Here is a 19,605-nt window from a genome sequence, read left to right on the forward strand (position 1 = left end):
TCATTATAAGCTCTCTAATTTCAAAATCTTGAATTTTAAAATTTTCAAATAATCTTGTATGCAAACAAGCTCTATATCAAAGTTGTAGTGCTTAACGAGATATAAAATTTTGTAGCTAACAAATGTTTCATTTAAAGGGAGTGTTCAGTAGAGATTGCTGCTACAGCGCTGCAGCTGCACCAACCGAGTGAGTAGCATGAGGCTGACCTGTGGGCTTATTATACCGTGCAGCTGCGGCTGCCTATGCAGCCAACACAAACGAACAGCCCCAAAATTGTTTAGCTGCCCAAAACTTCGTTATAAGGTTATGAAAGAAACATGTTCTGCTGCATCAGCGATCCGTGTATTCAAAATCGAGCTCTCCGATTGGCTCGAACCTCCTCTCCCTGGATCCATTCCCTCTTATCCCTTTCCTCTCCCTCTCTCCTTATCCATTCCTCTCATCTCATCTCCCAAGGGCCAAGGGCAAGACGGCACGGCTGCGCGGCACACCGGCCGGCGGTGGGCGGCGTGGCACGGTGGCAGGAGGCGGCCACAACACCCCCTGGATCTGACTCCGGCGGACAGCTCCTCCTCCCTCTCCCCCGACCGAGGCGAGCGGCGGGCGCAGGCCGAGCGGCGCGGCCGAGGCGGCTCGGGCGCGAGGCTGGACGGTGCGGCCGAGGTCGGGGAGGTGGCTCTGGCGCGGTCGAGCGGGACGGAACAGCCGTGGTGGGTGGGTGGGCGGGCGGCCGGGGCCGAGGCCGAGGCAGCGCGGTTGGCCGGAGCCAAGGTAGCGTGGCCGGCCGCAGGAGGCGCTCGCCATGCGGGAGCTCGGGGTCGCTGTCCACAAGAAGCGGTCTCCGCCACTTGTCGTCGCCAGGCACGATACCCAACTACCCTTCAACACCCACTCCGTTGACTTTGTCTTCGCCGACCGCGCTCTCGACACCGCCAAGTGCCTAGCCGACCTCGCCGCCGAGGCTGCGCGCAGGGGCAGCGCGGGGGCAGCGGCGGGGCATCCTGCTTCGGCCGCCGCCCGCGCCCAATCCCCCTTCTTCGACTCTCTGTTTTGAAGAAAGGAGAACCTTTTTCCTCTTTAACCCCCTCCCTTCCTTTCTTTTTCCACTCGAGCCCCCTCTCAGAATTTGAACTGCGGGTTGATTTAATGAAAGTTGAGAGACTTTTTTGCAAAATGACCACGTCGTACGAAAAACTGGGTAGAAACCTTACTTGCTTTAATATTACTAGCAAACATGCCCGTGCATTGCTACGGGTCTACAGCTGAAGATCTTGAAATATTATCTATAAATAATATCCAGACTCTATCTCAACGCATAAACTTTTTCCGTGCATTGATTCTTAGCCTACTATGTCTATATGTCAATTTTTTTCTACAACAGTGCTCGTGGAGATGTTGCAGTCACAATAAAGTACTGCCATAACTTTTCTTTTCAAGTTTAACTGATGCACTTGTCAACGGAGGTGGAATCTTATTATATGAGGTTTGGTTTCAGGTTTATGATTTCTTTAAATAAAAAGGTTATGTAAAATGACATCAAGAATATAGCAAAGACATTACCTTACTGTTCCACCTTGTTTTGTGTATGAGCACTCAGATCTTATCAAAGGTGTAATGAAGATTATGGCTGACATCATGTGAGTGAGAGCTAGTTTAGAAATTTTAGACGGGTTCAGTAGTGCAAAACTAACATAGCAAGGGTACCAAACTTCTCAACAGTCCCAAGGCATATCCCAGGCAAGCATATAGTATATAAGGAATTAAGGATTAACCATGAGCAGCCGAGGTTCCTGGAAACACCCCGTAGTGGCATACAGAGATTAAAAAGTGATCAGATAGCATTTCGAATATTTGCAAGCTTTGGGAATTACATATTCATTGCTTAATAATTAGATCTAATACAGAATGCAATGGTTTACATTACCTTGGTTGTACGATTTCCATATTCTTAATATCTTGTGACAGTTGACATTCAGAGAATCAACACTGTAAAATAAAAATGAAAAATGGTTCAAGTAGTCATGAAGGAAGTAAAGCTATGGACATACTATTATGTAAAATGTTTTATAGCAATAAACTCATTATATATGCTCTCGAACTATCTACCAAGTTTCAGATCAGTATTGTCCGGGTGCTTTAATTTTAGGTTGCAACCTCAAAACCTACTATTTTATTAATTCATATGTTCTGTGTCGTAGCATTTAAATTTCACATAGCCATTTATGCATGGATACATGCAGAAAGTTTGTTCTTGATGCCTGTTTGAGCACACGTCTGTGGCCCAAAACATTAGAAGAGCAGTATTTGCCGTTCAGAAATTAAGAGAGCTATTTGATTTCTCTAATAGTTGTTGTGAAATTTTAAGCCCATATTCTACATGAGATTAAGACAACATTATTATATTATATGGTTGTTTTGTATCCGGCGAGACTAAGGATAAGTATAATTAATTATGTTTATTAACAGCAAGTAGTTATCTCCGACTTGTACAGGCAGCCATATGCTTTTCCTAATTAGAGAGACATGTTTCCTTCAGCTGAGTCGCCATGGAACCCAGTTGAATGTTGCCATTTGACACGAATTTGAGCAATACTCGTTTCAACAAACTGAGTACCACAAAAGAAGCACAATTCCTTAAGAAATAATTAATATAAATGGTAATTTATACAGCACAGAAGAATAGTTCTAGACTTCTAATCATTTCTCAGTGAGTAATGCTAGTAATTGCTATTTTGGTTATGTCCAGCTGCTGGTAGGAAATTGGTGGATATTGAATTCAAATGAATATATATTGTGGATAGATTAATACCTACGCGGGGGCATAATCATGTACAACATTACAGGCTCTTGCTTCCGTTCTTGTTATTAGGCATTTCTACAAACAACTTGTGTGCAGTAGAGACAGGCCATATGCACGGACAGAAGGGAGAACTGCAGAGGCTGCTACGGCCGTCGGCGGCGAGAGTGCGTCTGTGGTTGAGGCGCTGCGCGGCCGCGTTGCCGCTGGCCTCAACCACCCCGTGCTCCAGGCGCTATGCCCGCCAAGCAGGCCCGCCGCCTCCAGTGGCGGGGTACACCGTCCGGGGACCTCGCCCCCGCTGGCCGCAGGTCCCAGCAGCACCGCTCGGGACATCACCCCTGCCGGCCTGGGGAGCTCGCCCCGCCGGCTCCGGGCACCGGCCGTACCACTAGGGGACTCCCTCCCTCCAATCGTCGCTGACTGCTGCTCGACGCCGCCCCTGCCTCGCCTCCCGCTGGCGCCCCGCCTCCAGCATCTCCTTCGCCGAGGTGAGGAGGGGAGAGGACCTCCCTTCACACTCTCCCTTCTCCCCCTCTCCACGGCTGCGACGGGGGCAGGGGCACGGGGGAAGGGGGGCAGCAGAGGCGACGCGCCCAGGGTAGGAGGGAGGTGTGGCGCGGGGAGCAGAGGGGATCGGCCGGCCTCTCCGTTGAGGCTCGGGGCAGGGTCCGGGGGCGCGGATGAGGGAGCGCAAGCGGCGGATGGGAGGGAGAGAGATGGAGGAAAGGAGAAGCTTTTTTCCCTTTAACCTCCCTTCTTTCTCTCCCTTTTCCACCCGAGCCCCTCCTCTTTAGAATATGGACTGGGGGTTGATTCCTTAAAAGTTGAGGGACTTTTTGTAAATTGATCACGACGGACGAAAAAATTGGCAGTGACGTTACTCGCTTTAATAATAGGTATAGATATAGATATTATTAGGTATAAAAAAAGTTTAGAAAAAATATGTTTGTAATTAAAATTTAGTTGTTTTCTTGCAAACATATAGAGATCCATTAAATGCAATAAAAAATGTAGTGGTATTACTAACAAAATATTTCTAGGGGTTTTAAGAATATAATTAGCATTTTACCGTAGCAACACACGACCATCTTTCTAAGTTAGATACAAAGAATGGTATCTTTGGGGATTAAGTGTAAGCATTATTGATGGACCTATTTGGCAGGACTCCTAGAAGTGCTTCTCGATCGGCTTCATCCGGAGCCTCACCAAACGGTCTTTTTCAAAGTGGCTTCAGGGGTGAAGCCAGCATGAAGCCGCCCCAAATCTGCACCGGACGTTGCTTTGCAGCTGCCTGCTGCTGCTCAGCAGAGAGCGGCGCAGCTGGAGCGGCAGCAGCAGCGGGCAGCAGTAGCATCCACCGTCCGAACAGGTGACGCATCGGGGCTTGGGGACGACCTCTTCGGCTCCTGGGGTGGCCGCGGCGCCCTCCGTTCCCGCCGCGGCCGGCGCTGGCGCGTGGCCCGGCGGCTACACGGAGCCTGGTGTGCTATGTAGGCCGGATTCCCCAGTTCTTCAGCGAATCAGCGGCAGCAACCGCGTGAGCCGCTGCCCTCGCCTCTGGTTCGGGCTCCAGCTTGCCGCCCGGTGGTGGAGACGCGGCATGTGCCAGGCGATGGCGGTGGCCGGACTGGTGGCAAGCATGTGTCAGGCGGTGACAGTAGTTTTGTCCTTGCGCCTTGGAACTGGATCGGGTTCACAGTCTCACAGATGAGGCACCCGAAGGATAAGGATGGTTAGTGGTGGGACCCACATACAAAAAGAAAATGCGAGAGGAACTAAAGGAAAATCACTCTAGTTAAGCAATATTCCTATTTATATTTTTTATTTTACATGAACTAAAATTAGAAATTAAGGGCAAACATACCATTCAATTTAACAAACAGGTCAGGTGTACTAAGGGTAGATTGGACAATTGACATTTTCAATCCATTCATAACGATAGGAAGAAGCCGTTTCGCTACACATTTTCGAAATGGCTTCAGCTCGACCAGAGGAGCTACTCCACCAGTGGAGCATCAAAGATATTTTTGGAGGAGCCGGAGCCCTACCCTCAACTCTTCTCTTTTTGAGTACATACAAGTCTCTTCTTAAAAAAATGCTAGAGGTTAAGAATTAGAATAAATGTGTATTTTTTATCTCTTAAATATTGCAAAAATATTGCAAAAAGTATGGTATTCATCCTTTATGTTTTCATTTGATGCAAATCAATCTTTTAACTAACTAAGGCCTCGTTCATTTGTTGCGGATTGAAAAAGACCGAAACTGTTCTGACCCGGGAGTGAGTGAATCCACTTGATCCGGTGGATTCCGTTCCGAATCCACTTGATCAGGTTGTTTCCATTCCGGACCTCAAGAGGTGGAGAATAAATCCGGACCTCGAGGCGTACGAAATAGCCGAGACGGTCCGGACTCCATTCCCCGTCGGCCTTAACCGAATGGCCATTTTGCCATGCGCCGAATTCAAAACCAGGCTAGATCAATCCGCCCGGAACGGGCCGCATTCCGGGCCATTCCGGCCAAACCGAACGGGCCCTAAACCGGTGCATTTATCATCCCAATCTTAATTTAAAATAGCATACGATTTTAAATTTGACCAAATTTATATAGTAGAGTGAAAATATTTATGACAACAAATAAGTATACGATGAAACTGTATTTCACAAAGAATCTAATGATATCTATTTGGCATTGTAAATAACGAAAATTTTGTAAATTTGATCAGATTTTAGATACAAAGATAGAGGCCATGTTTAGTTGCCCAAGTTGGGACCTCCCAACTTAGGAGTTACTGTGCAGCCAAAATTTGGCTTGCATGCCAAATTTAGGAGTTCCAAATTGGTGCCCCCCAAACTTTGCAATGCACTATTGAATCATTATAGCAGCCACTGTTTCACCATTACAACACAATTCAGCATGGCCCATGCATGTTGTCCTCCAAAAAATGCACTGATCCAGGCCAAATGACAACACAATTCATAGCTGTTTCAACAACAAAACTTCAAGGAAAATATTCTCAAGTGCACCGCAAATTATTACAGATTGACAACACCGAAAATTATTACAACCGAGCCACAAAGTCCATAAACAATTACATGTCCTCCAACACAAATTATTCAAGACCTAGCAAACAAATGTGAAGCAAGCATATCTCGGAATGCATTCATGCTTGCCATGTCCGCACTCTCCGGCGCCGCCACCGTTTCCGGCTGATCCTGAGTGCCTTCAACAGGCACATAGTTCATGTTGCTATCCACTATACCAAAGTGAGTATCAAAGTCACCATTAATCCTAATGAAGTTGTGCAATGCCATGCATGCACATATAATCTGTGTCTGTGTTTCTGGTGGATAGGCCGGGATGTCCAACAATATGCGCCACTTCATTTTCAACACTCCATACGCCCTTTCGATGATATTTCTAAGAGATGAATGGGCATAGTTGAATACCTCCTTCATACCTTATGGTTCTGGCGCGTTTTGAAAGTCTTGGATGTGATACTTGGTCTGGCGGTAAGGAGCTAGGAAGCCGGTGCGGTTTGCGTACCCCGAGTCCACCAAGTAGTATTTCTCTATAGGAACAGTACATACCTGTAAGTTTACAATGGTTGTATTAGAAAACACTATTGACCTAGAAACAGTTCTGTGTACCTCTAGGTGGCTTTGGGAACTTGTCGCTGTAAGTTGTCATTGCATCGTCAAACACCCTCATGTCATGCACTGAACCCGGCCACCCAGCAAGCACAAATGTGAAAACCATATCCAAGTCACAAGCGGCCATGACATTCTGGGTTGTCTTGCCCTTCCTACACATGTGCTGCATAAACTTTGCACTTGGCACTACTACAGGGATGTGAGTGCCATCTATTGCCCCTATGCATCCCTGGAATTCAGGGTAGAACCTATTGTTTTGCAGCCTAGGATGCATTGTTCTAAACTCTGGGTCCCTAGGTTTAATGATGTCGGCTGATAGGTCAACTAGAGAAGTGAGGACTTTGTAGAATAGCCTATGAACAGTACCAAGGGACCTCTCAAATCTATCATCTGCTTGCCTAACAGATTGGGGTGCCCCACATATCCAAAGGAACAATCCTAGAGCCTCAATAGTGCTAGATTTATTTGATGCAGTCAGCCCATAGTCAGCTGTCAACAAGTCATGCAGCCTATAAAACATGTGGGGGCTCATCCTAAACATGGTGCAGCAGGATGTTTCATTAGCAAGCTTGTTAACTACCCATTGCTCCCCAGTCAATGGTGGATTCCTATAGGGTGCTCTATTGCAATACTTGTCGATATGAATAGCATATTCATACATACCATAGATAAATGGTGCCTCATCATCGTCTAATACCACCAATTCCCAAAAAAGGTCCCACCACTCGGCCAGCAACTTCTCCTCCTCCTCCTGGTCCTCCACCTCCTCTCCTTGGGCACCAAAATGAGCAGGAACTTCCTGGGCAGTCCAAAACAAGACAGCAAAAGTTAGCACAAAGAAATTGGTAGCCACAATAGTAATTGCTGCTACCTTGAGTCAAATGACACCCATCTGAAGACAGAGGCAATAACTTTAACAACCATCAACCAAACAGCTCTAATGCACTACCATGCTGTTAATAACCATGCTGTTCATATAGGATTAGCCAACACATGTCATCAAATGTTCATCCTCATAACATAAACAATACCAACACATATTAAGTCAACAACAAGACATAACACAAAAGACATGCCAAGCACACACAAAAGACATAGGGTGTGGTTTACACCATAGCAGCATATTTCTTGATCATTGGCAGCCTTGCTTCAACAGGTGTGCACAGGTAGATGTTGCGTAGGTCATCATCCATGCAGATCATGATGACACCATCCCAGAGTTGTCCTTCCATCAGGTGCACTCCAAGCTCTGTCGCTGAATCTGTCACAAGTTTCTGTTCTTTCTTCCTGGCCTCCTCTCGGTACTGCTTCTTGTCAATCACAACCTCAACCTCCTTCATCTTACCCTCCAGGGCCCTTTGGATAATTGCTGTCCTGTGAGAGTAACTGGTGTTGAACGTTGTCATGTTGTTGTTCATGTTCCGAACAGCAGGACCCTTGTTCCTCTTGCTGGGGCTTGTAGCAGTGCTGCGGATGCTGCTTGTGCTCCTCTTGCTGCCACTGCTGATTGGGGTGCCACAGCTGCGAGGGGTGCCACAGTCCTCATCAGCAGCATCTTCTTCGCCACTGCTGATGAAGTTGATCTGCCGGCTGACCCCTGGAACAAATGACGTCTCTCCAGTCACTGCTACTCCACAGAACATGCGGTCCAGCTCGTCAATGTACTCTGGCCATCCATCCTTGAGGTCATACCAGTCTGCGTGCCCCTGCATTGCAAATAACAAGACACAACCATTCAGTAGGCAAGACAGGAACTTGTCGCAGTACACATGCGGTGTTCACATATCACTAACCCTGCTATTGGTGCGCCACCAGTTATCACTAGCAACCACAGAACCATCTTCTCGGCGCCCCAAGCCTGTGCACTGTGTCCGCAGATGTTGGATGAACTGCCAAAGCTGCTTCAGCTGCCTGTACTTGTACCCGAACTGCTCGCTGTTCCTGAACTTCCCAGTGGCCGCTTGGAACTTCTCCTGGACATCTTTCCAGCCCCACTTGCTCATGTTCCCGCTCTTGCAGTTGCCCAACTCGATTTGCTGACAGTACAGCTCACAAAACAGTTGTGTATCCTCTTTAGTCCACTTCGCCCTGCTAGGCTCATTCTGTGCACAATGCAATTGAACAAGCAATGCATGAACTCCTATTGACAGTATGCATGACTAAGCAATACAGATTAACAACAGCAGGGATAAATGTAAAAATGACAACCAATGCATTAAATCATATTGACAGAAACCATCACTAACCAATACATTTCATGCACACCAGGCATAAATCATGATAGAACAAGCAATGAGACAACTCCTAATGACACTAACCGTGAGTAAGCAATACACTTGATGCACACAACGGTTTCATGTACGCGGCAGCGCATATCTTTGCAATGGAAGTACAGAGGGGGAGTGGGAACAAGTACCGGATTCATCTCGGCTGCCCCTGCTGGAGCCGCGCCACGACGCCGGGAACCGCGTGTCCTGGCCGTAGCACGCCGCTGACGAGGCAAGGGATCCGGGGCCTGGTCACCGCTGCCGAAACCATCTCCGCCGGAATGGCCGACCCGGCTGCTGCCGCCTCCTCCAACTCGGTCGCCGGAGCGAAGGATGCCTTCGTAGTCGTCCATGTTCGGCCACCCGGAGGAGGCATTCAGGTTGAGGCCGGCCATGCCCAGCTGGCTTGGGGTGGGCAAGCTGGACGACAGGGTCTGCTGCGGCCCGGAGGAGAAGGGGTTGTACGCACCGCTTGCTGAGCCCGGCGGCGCCAGGGAGAACAAGTTCCTGGTGGGGTGGCTGCCGTCGTACTCGGGGACGTTGCCGAAGTCCAGACCCGAAGAGGCATCTCCGTATCCGCCGGCGTTGAAGTAGGCGGGGTTGCCGGATCCGCTGGCGTTGAAGCCCCCGGGGAGTCGGGATCCGGTGGCGGTGAAGCCCGCGGCGAGTCGGGATGATCTGGCGGTGAAGCCCGCGGGGAGTCGGGATCCCCCGGTGGTGAAGGCAGCGGGGAGTCTGGATCCACCGGCGTTGAACTCCGCGCCGTCCCCTTCCTCGTTGAAGTGGTCCATCGCCGCAGCCTGGGTCAACAACGGACCGAGTACGTCCTGGATCTAGTGGTGGATAGGTCGATCGGAGCGGATGCGGCGACCTCCTGCCGGGGGAGTGGGACAGCGGCCGAGGGGGACAGATCTAGGCGGGGGAGAGGCGACCGTGGCGGGGGAGAGGGGAGCGGCGCGGGGGAGGGGGGTCAGCGGCGGGTAGGGGGCGAGCGCCGCGGGCGAGGGGGAGATCTGCGAGGGAGACGAGAGCGGCGCGGGCGACAGGGATATCGGCGGTGGAGCGGACACCGGCAGGAGGAAGAGGGCGAGCGGCACGGGTCGAGGGGGAGAGCGGCGGGGGGAGAGCACACCGGCGGGGGGAGAGCACACCGCGGGGGAGAGGGCGAGCGGAACGGGGGGAGGGGGATAGCGTCTGGGAGGGGCCTAGCGGCGGGGGAGAGGCAAGCGGCCCGGGGGAGAGGGAGCGTGACTGCGGGCGCTGCTAGGGGTTGGGAGGTGCGGGCCGGTCGGCTTGCCGGTGGATAAGGCTGCGAATTTTGGGCCGGAAATCGGGGCATTCCTAAAGGCCCGACTTTTGCACCGAAGTTTGCCAGACCGTTTACTTCAAAACTCCCAAAAGGAGGCCCAAACACTGTACAAAGTCCGATTCAGACCTCATCTAAACAAGGCCAGAATGACATTTGAGATACATCAGTGACTCTCTTTCGGTGTTCTGCGTACCCACAAAGTAAAGCCAGTTCAGGAGCGCCATCCAAATTCCAAACACAGCACTTTGCACACAACAAGCGGCCTGTTCGCTTCAGCTTATTCAGCTGGCTTATCAGCCACCAAACAGTATTTTTCTCTCACAACAAATCAGCCGTTTCAGCTTTTCAACCGGCTTATAAGCTGAAGCGAACAGGCCAAAGGTCAATGACCGTCTGGCAGCAGTAAGGCTTAGGTAGAGTTAAAAAATCACGCATGGCCCAACCGCCCAAGCTAAGCCAAGAACAGGGTGTTCGCTTCAGCTTATTCAGCCAGCTTATCAGCCACCAAACAGTATTTTCCTCTCACAATAAATCAGCCGTTTCAGCTTTTCAGCTGGCTTATAAGCTGAAGCGAACAGCCTACCATCTACTCGTACTTGGCGAGCTCATCGGCGAACGCGGCGGCGTGTGGCTCCTCGACGCATCGGAGCATGAGCCGGATGCCGCGCTTGGGCGTCGGCGGCTTGAGGTAGATCACCGACGCGACGATGTTGACGTGGTCGTTGACCGTGAACACGTACCCCGGCTCGCCGAAGCCGTAGTCCACCTCGTTGAAGCCGACGCGGCTCCAGTCCGACACCGTCACCGTGCCGTAGTCCAGCGGCACGTTGTAGTGGTCCTCCTTGGCGCCGCCGTGCATCCAGTCCGTGAACCGCGCGGTGAGCGCCTCCTTCGCCCCCCGCATCACGCCGATCACCTCCGGCAGCGGCGCCTCGCGGATGGCCTTGCTGGTCCGGGTGATGCCCACGGGGTACACGCAGTTGCCGTAGTAGCCTTCCACCGACGGCAGCACGCCCTGGAGGAGGTGCCGCGTGCTGGCGGCGAAGCCGAGCCGGACCTCGGCGTCGTCGGGGAGCTGGATGCACGGCGGCGCCACTTGAACACCACGGCCGTGACGCTGGACTACGGAACGGTGACGGTGTCGGACTGGAGCCGCGTCGGCTTCAACGAGGTGGACTGCTCTCCGGCGGGATATCGACCACCTGGGTCACGAAGCTGAACGCCGTGAACGACGGCGGGGGGCCGCGCGGCAGCTTGGGCGGGTCCGGGATCGCGTCGCGGTCCCAGACCGGCGCCACCGACGGCGCCGGCAGCCCACGCGCCATCTCGCCGGCCGCCTTGAGGAACTGCGCCGCGCCCTGCCCGTCGAACACCAGGTGGCTGAAGCAGATCCCGACCGCGAACCCGCCGCAGGTGAACTTGGTCACCTGTAGAGCTCAAATTATCAGCACCTGAAGACGATCCCTCTCCCGGATCCGGCAATCGAGCGTATGGATCTTCCTACTTGTTGGATAGGACAAGGGGATCGGGAGGCGATCTATCGAACCTGAGCCATGACGATGAGATCCTCGAGCTTCTCCTCGGGGGGCGGGCGCGGGAGGAGTTCATCCTTGGGGATGAGCAGCGGCCGCTCGAGGTTGTTCACGTCGGCGAGCGCGCAGCTCGCGGCGGCCTCCACGAACCAGACGCCCTGGCCGGTGCACTCCACGACGGGCTCCCCGGGGCTCGCGTCCGCGATGCGGCCGGCCACCGGGTAGTACGGCACCAGCGCCCTCGCGAAGCCGTCGCGCATCGCGGCCACCGCGGCGCCCTGGTCCCCGACGGCGGCTCCTGCTGCCGGGGGGAACACCTGCACGAAGTCGACCGAGACGCGCACCGCCGCGGTCTTGTCGATGGAGGACAGCGGGAGGGTGCCGCCCGGGGTAGGCCCCGCCGGCGGGACGAGCTCCGGCGCCGATCTCGCGACGGTGGGGGCAGCGGAGGCAGTCATGGCGGCGTCGGGTGGGGGGGCGGGGCGGAGCAGAGCAGTCAGCGGCAGTAAGCGGAGTTGGTCCTTGCCGCGTGCACCGTGCAGCGTGGTTACGGGGTTGGGCTCACCAGCAATGAGTGGAGTGGAGGTTGGTGACGGCTGCGGCCTCGGTTTGGCAATTGGCACGAGCTCAACCCAACACTTTGATTGGAAGCTGTTGCCTTCTTTCTAAATGCAAGTGGGTTGGTGACCTTGTGGAAGCTTAGTGGAGCACATGATCAGTTGTTTTCCAAATAATTTCTAAACTTTGCAGCTCATAAATGTGACACCCTACTCAAGCTCTTGCTATTGTTTGGATCTGAGGCAGGTTCAACCCAGTTTGATACTTGTTTCATCGCATATGTTTGTTAAGTTCAGAGACTGGATATGAGCAAGGCAAGAAGCTGAAGAAAAGCCCGGAATTTTCGGGCCTGCAAAACCTAGTCCAAGCCCGCCCGCCCACTAAAGCCAAGTTCCATTCTGTTTTTTTGACATCCCAGGCCCGGCCCTAGAGCCCGATAGTGGGTTAACAGTTATGCAATCTCGTGTCTATTATTATAATAATACATGAATGGGGATGGTCATTACTCATTAGCATAAGTAAAATAACACGTAGCCATGTCCATACTCATACAACGTTGCAAGCTGCAACTTGCAAGTGACAAGAACAGAACAGAGTCAATGTACAACAGGGTCCAATACTCGGTCTGCATTATGCAGATTACAGAGTCCCATCAGTCCAGCATTCTTGTGGATAACAAGGTAAACGAGAAGTAGCTAGGTAGGAAATTAAGCAGCCATACGATACAATTATGCTAGCTTCTAATTAGTACTAGAGTTCTGTAAGTAAGCTGCTATACAACAGAATTTTGCTAATCGCTGATTAGCATGAGTTCTATAAACAAAATACCACTACTCCATGCATCCAGGTTCAGCTGCTGCAGCACTATGGCTAGGTGTCCCATGAACAACCTATAGTTATATAAACAAAAGAGTGTTGCCTATCAACAAAATGTAGCCGACAACTTGGGCTGATGCTGATCAGTCTTCACCAAAAGGACAAAAATATTAGAAGCCTGCAAAAAGGTATACTGTAAGAATAATGCCTCACATTTCAGCATCTATAAGTTTTTGGTTAAGAAAACAACCAGAAGTTCTATTCGACATCCACGACATCGTCACCATCATCAACTTTTATAGCGACTCCAGCTGCATTGTTAAGTCAAGCAGAATTCACAAATTAAGGACATGCTATATAATGATACAGCAAGAAATATTCAGAACATGTATATTACCTATTTCCTTCTTTACGCGCACCCAATCTTGCAGACAAAAGCATCCACTGTTTCTGGACTCAACGAACTTCGACAAGGGTTTATCACCTTTTTCCCTATGCTGAAAGCAGACTCTGAGGCAACTGAAGAAACTGGAATGGTAAGGAGATCCCGAGCCATGCTTGCTAGTTCTGGATAAGTCACAGATGAGGCCTTCCAAAACTCCAATATGTCCAAATCGACTTTTGGGTCTCTTGTTGGTTGTTGCCTGTTGCTTGTTCTAAATACAAATCCAATTGAGATTTCTGAGTCTGTGGTGCGACAGTGGTCACGTAATCAGCATAATCATCAAATAAGTCATCCTGATGACTGTGTCCAACCAGATTTCTTGGACTAGTAATAGACGGATTGGAATTTTGGGCCCTGTACGCTTCAAATAATTCATAAAGCTTGGTTACAGCTTTATTGACTTGTTCTTCGGCAGCTGACTCATTAGCACATAGCTTCTTGTAGCAGAACCTAAGGAGATTAATCTTATACCGAGGATCAAGAATAGCAGCACACGACAGAATCAGGCTGTAATCAGACCAATATTTATCGAACTTAGCTCTCATTTCTTACACCATACTTGACATGAAATTTTGTGGCTCTTTGGCTGCTTCCAGCAACTGAGAGTGAATCCTAAACACACATTTGAAGTACAGATTAGCAGTAGGGTATTTTGTGCCAGAGAAAGAGCATGTGACTTCATGGAAGGACTTAAAAAGTGTAGTCATGATATCTACCCTCTTCCACTCAAGTTCAGAAAGATCAAAATGAGACATGAAGGTTCCATCTCTCGATGCATACTGTTTCAGAGCACCCTTGTTAAATATTGCATTTTCAAGCATTCTGTAAGTTGAATTCCATCGCACATGCATGTCAACACATAGCTTCCTCTTGGTATCCAGATGAAACAAATTCTGACCATCAGTGTAAAACTTATGCTTACGGATACCAGAACCATGAATGTATTGAACTCCTTGGCGAGTCTTGTCAACAGAACCAGCAATCAATTTTAGACCAGCTTGAACAATTAAATTCAGAATATGGGCACAACGCACTTGAAAAAAAGCACCTTCACATAATAATCTGCCATGAGCTTGCAATCTCATCCTAAGGGAAGTAGACATGCTATCATTATAGGATGCATTATCCAGAGTAATAGTCATGACATTGTAGATGATGCTGTATATAGTCTTTCAGGCCTGACACAAAGTTTGAGATGAAATAATGCTCAGTTAATGAAGGATTGTCTCTTCTGATAATGCCCATGAGTTCTTCAAATTTGTCCACATATTCTTGCACTGAGCCAGCTTGTTTCAAATTATGAAACTGGCCAATTACTTCAGAGGATGAGATCTCATTAAATCTGTCTCCCACCATTCTACAAAAATGGTGCCATGGCAATGTTGAAGGATTACAGCTAGTACCTCCACCAAAATCCAGCTCTTCCTTTGATATACATTACAGCTACTTTCACTCTTTCTTCATTTGGTACCCCAATCAACTCAAAATATTTCTCTGCCTTTTTGATCCATCCATCAGAATCAAAGCCATCAAATTTTTTTTTGAAATTAAAAGCCATCAAATTCTGGAAAAGACAGTTTAAGTCCTCGAGCAATTGCCTTATGCTGGGATTGTAAATGGTTTGTATAGTGTGGTTGGTTGCTGACTTGGTTGGGTGGTTCAGGGAAAGTAGGAATTCAGGCCATATTTTGTTGTGGCGGTGGAAAATGGTGTTGCAATTGTTTTGGTTGTTTTTTGGGCTGTAGTTCTTCGGTAGCCAACTCATAAAAAAACTCCCAACTCTTTGGCATTCCAAGGACAATCCTCTAAATCCATTTCTGGGTACCGGTTCAGTAAAGTGTTGAACTGAACCAAAAGCATGTCTAGACCATTCATGTGACTCAGTATCATCTATTTGAGCCCTTGAAGTAAATGGTGGATAATAAAATTGTTTTTGTGCCATGCCTGAATTATCCATGAAGTGTGTGGATTTGTGAACCTGTGCCATATTGGAATGAATTGGGGGAATTTGCTTACTCTGTATAGGAGGTGGCTTAATTTTGTGTTGGGTCCTTTGTTTCCAGTGTTGAAGTACCCAACTTTTCATTCTTGCTTGTCAATATCTTCATAAGATCATCCAAACTTTTCTTCACAGAATCATTATGCTTCTCTTGATCTTTCATAAAGGAATCCAAAGTACGCCGGATCCCATCCACTTCTTCTGCAGTAGCATACATGTTCTCGCCACCGTTTTCCTCACCAGTCCCCATCTTCTTCTCTTGTGAATTCGGTTCAGGTCAAGCCTTCCCCAATCAGATTCACAAGACTGTTCTACCGCCGCCAAGACTGCGGATTTGGCTCCAGAATTTTACACCAAGACTTGCTTGACAACCCTCACCAAAGAGCAGTCCACACCTTCGCCTCCACGAATCTGATTCAGGTCAGTTTACGGAATTTTACGCTAGAACAAGTGCCTAGCAACCCTGGCTGACAAGAATCGATCGTTAATTTTGGGGGAAAATGGGTGGTTTCGTCGAATCTGGGTCGGAGGGTGGGATTTTCGGCGAGTAGGTCGCAACCACCTACCCCCGCGCCAATCGGACAAGATTCGAGAAATTGGCTCTGGAGAATTTAAGCCAAGGAAGGCTGGCTCTGTATACCAACTGCCAGGATCCGGTGATCTGAGCAATTGAAAGAAGCAAATCGCAAGGGAGAAGATTGTGAAAGATGCACAACTCGGAAGAAGAATGCAAGAGTATGAACGGCAATGGATAGAACTAGCAGCTGTATTACTGAATCTGGGTAAAGATAATGAGTTTCAGATACAGATAAATCGCCAGAGTGACGAGGAGACAGCTAAGGTAGTTCCTATCTAGGGTTTATGCAGTTCATAGACTCGATAACCTTCGCCAAGCAATCCAGCGAGCCTAAATTACCCCGCCGCTGACCCGGTCTGTTGCATTAGCGATACTTGTTTACACAAAACACTGTTTAGGAGATGGCAATACAACTTTAATAGCGCTAAACAACGCTCTTATTGCTCTAAGCCGTAAATCATCTGATGAACGGCTGAAACTGAAGTCGACAAGTCGTTCTTCTGGACGCCGACTTGTTCTGTTCTTACTTGTCTGGCAAAACTGACGAAGACAGTATGACCTCTTGCCATTGTTGCCTGACACACTCACCAGCAACGAGTGGAGTGGGGGTTGTTGCCGGCTGCGGCCTCGGTTTGGCACGACTGCACGAGCTCTACCCAACACTTTGATTGGAAGTTGTTGGCTCCTTTCCTTCTTCTCTGATTGATCTGAAAACGGAATGCAAGCGGGCTGGTGACCTTGTGGAAGCTAAGTGGAGCTCACATGATCAGTTGCTTTCCAAATAATTTCTGAACTTCGCAGCTCCTAAACGTGACATCCTACTCAAGGTTCAACTCAGCTAGATATTTGTTTCATCACACATGTATGTTTAGTTGAGAGATTGGTTACTGAGAACGCAAGAAGCTTCTATGTTAATAAGGGTCAAATTGATCATATGGAGGCTGATTTTGCAGCCAACAACTGATATATGTGGGATTATTGTGGTCTGCAGCTCTGCATCATATCCATAGCAAATGGTAAGAACACATGTACTGTTCCTGAACTTACAGCAGGCCAAAAAGTCTGAATCAGTTTGTTTCAAATGGAACACTATTATTATTTCATCAATGTCAATACATGTATAATATAACTTGCCGATAATAGTACAAAGTATAAACACGATCAACCCTGTCTTATTGCGAGCAAAGTCTGGAAGCAGCAATTTGTCACAATAAAATACAACAATTCCCAACTATGGAAATGGAATTGAACACGCTCACTCTATGCATGCTTCTGCAGCTCCTTTTTGAACACGGCGGAGTGCTGCCCCTCCACGCACTGCAGGACCAGCCTGATGCCCTGCGTTGGCTTGGGTGGCTTCAGGTAGACCACGGAGGGCACAATGTTCACATCATCGTTCAGGGTGAACACATAGCTCGGCTCACCAAACCCGTAGTCCACCTCGTTGAACCCAACGTGGCTCCAGTCGGTGACAACAAGCGTGCCATAGTCCAGCGACACGTTGTAGTGGTTTTCCTTGGCACCACCGCTCAACCAGTCGAGGAACCTCGATGACAGAGCTTCCTTGGCTTCCCTGATTGCGGTCACGATCTCCACAAGTGAAGCTTCCTTCACCTCCTGGCTGGTCTTGGTGAGACCCCCAGGGTACACGCAGTTCCCATAGTAGCCTTCGACCGAAGGCAGCACATTGCTCAGCAGGTGGCGCGTGCTGGCAGCAAAGCCCAGGCGAACCTCGGCATCCGGTGCAAAGTCGACTGCCAAGGCGCGGCATTTGAAGATTATGGCGGTGACCACGTCGAAGGTGGAGCACTTCTGGCTGGTTTCGCTTGCGACCTGGTCCTTGACACGCTTGATGCTGTCCAGAGAGATCTCAACAACTGACTTCTCAAAGTTGAACGCAGTGAATGATGGTGGCGGGCCTAGGGGTGGCTTCGGTGGGTTGGGGATGGCGTCCCGAGCCCAGATTGGCTTGATCGATGGCTCAGGGATGCCCCTAGCCATCTCACCAACCGCTTTCAGAAATTGGGCAGCACCTTGCCCGTCAAACACCAAGTGGCTGAAGCAAATGCCCACAGAAAATCCACCGCATGTGAACTTTGTAACCTGAACATAGAGAATAACACAATGGGTTGTTCGAGTCACTAACATGTAAATTCAGTAACTAGTCATAACAGAGATCATGCAACAGGTATAAGAATATAGCTTAGACAATGACCTGATAAAACAATGTACATGTATGACATTTACTTTGTAAGTTTCTGGCCTCCAATATGCCAAATTTCTACTTTGTTGGCAATTCCATGACTAAAACGTAGCTATGCATCCCTCCCTCGTATGACTAAAACGTACCCAAAATCCATATTTTGCTTAAGCGTCATAAGCTCAACTCCAACGGGGTACACTTCCATCTAAATGAACTTTGTGAGTAATAATTTGGGAACAATTTTTCATGTGAGACTAGATCAAGATAAATATTCCTAGATTCCAGAATCATCACCCAACTTTTAGATGCCCGAAGACGGTTCTTCCTCTAATGTAAAAGAAAATGACACTTGTTCCATCAGTTTGTCAAGTGGCTAAAAATTTGGATGAACACACTGCAAATCAACAAGGTAGGCAGCAAGAATAGTGGAATGCCCATCAATATAGGCTTGATAATTCATCCTCAGAAAGAACAATCGTCCTGCCTTCTTCTGGTGAATCCATCAGCAAGAATTACTACCAGGCTACCAATATTGAACAGAGGCGTGCTAATGTTCTGTTACATGATGGTGATTGATGACTGTTAGCTTAGATCAGTAGATCACCTCAAACAATTCATGGCCATGATACAGTCAGTCAGTCACTCCCTAACTGTTGAATTGATCTTAGCAATACATTTTACGGTCAATCTGCCTGCCACATGATGCTTCACACTTTGTACGGCTGTAAGCCATTACTTGATTTCCTAGTCAACGTTAGTAGCCACCCGTCTCCCGCTCAGATCCACAGACCGAACACTAAACCCCCTCAGATCCAGACCGAAAATTGCGCCTCAAATTTACTATCCGAAATGACCGGAGGGGACTCGAGCAACAGGCAATGGGGGATCGGACGGACCTGCGCGAGCAGCACGGTGTCCTCGACGCGCACCCCGGCGGGCGGGCGCGGGAGCAGCTCCTCCTTGGGGATGCAGAGCGGGCGCTCGAGGTTCCGCGCCTCCTCGAGGGAGCAGCTGGCCTCGGCCTCCACGAACCACACGCCTTCCCCGGTGCACTCGATCTCGGGCTCCCCCTGGACGGGCTCCGCGATGCGGCCCGCGACGGGGTAGTACGGCACGAGCGCCCTGGCGAAGCCCTCGCGCATGGTCGCGACAGAGGCGGCCTGGTCCGCGGCCCCCGACGACGGGAAGACCTGGATGAAGTCGACGGAGACGCGGACGGCGGCGGTCTTGTCGATAGAGGAGAGCGGGAGGGAGCCGCCCGGGGTCGGCCCCGCCGGTGGGACCAGGGACGGCGGGGACTTGGTGACGGTGGGCGCGGCGCCGGCCATTGGCGAGGCGGCGGTGGCGGGTGGGTCGGGGTGGATCTCCGGAGGGGCGATGCCGGGGAGAAGCTCGCGGGAAGAAGGGATTAGTTTGGTTTGGTGCGGGAGTGGTGGCGGTGTCCCAGT

The 19,605-nt window shown here is 49.7% G+C and overlaps 1 protein-coding gene, 1 long non-coding RNA gene and 1 pseudogene across 2 annotated transcripts; all 3 read right to left on the minus strand.

Moving 5' to 3' along the window:
• Positions 1-10,154: 10,154 nt before the first annotated feature.
• LOC101766111 lies at positions 10,155-12,206 on the minus strand (annotated as a pseudogene).
• Positions 12,207-12,607: 401 nt separating this feature from the next.
• LOC105914340 lies at positions 12,608-16,577 on the minus strand. Its single transcript, XR_001164021.3, has 3 exons — positions 13,331-16,577; positions 13,184-13,244; positions 12,608-13,111 (listed from the first exon to the last, which is right to left on the minus strand). It is a non-coding gene; the product is annotated as an uncharacterized LOC105914340 (long non-coding RNA).
• Positions 16,578-17,025: 448 nt separating this feature from the next.
• Positions 17,026-19,596, minus strand: LOC101766521 (acyl transferase 9). The gene is made up of 2 exons (XM_004969108.4): positions 19,054-19,596; positions 17,026-18,057 (listed from the first exon to the last, which is right to left on the minus strand). The coding sequence occupies exons 1-2, from the start codon at positions 19,483-19,485 to the stop codon at positions 17,215-17,217; spliced, it is 1,275 nt and encodes a 424-aa protein (XP_004969165.1). The 5' UTR covers positions 19,486-19,596; the 3' UTR covers positions 17,026-17,214.
• Between the last annotated feature and the right edge of the window lie 9 nt (positions 19,597-19,605).

This window comes from Setaria italica, chromosome V (assembly GCF_000263155.2).
Source record: "Setaria italica strain Yugu1 chromosome V, Setaria_italica_v2.0, whole genome shotgun sequence".
Classification (NCBI taxonomy): domain Eukaryota; kingdom Viridiplantae; phylum Streptophyta; class Magnoliopsida; order Poales; family Poaceae; genus Setaria; species Setaria italica.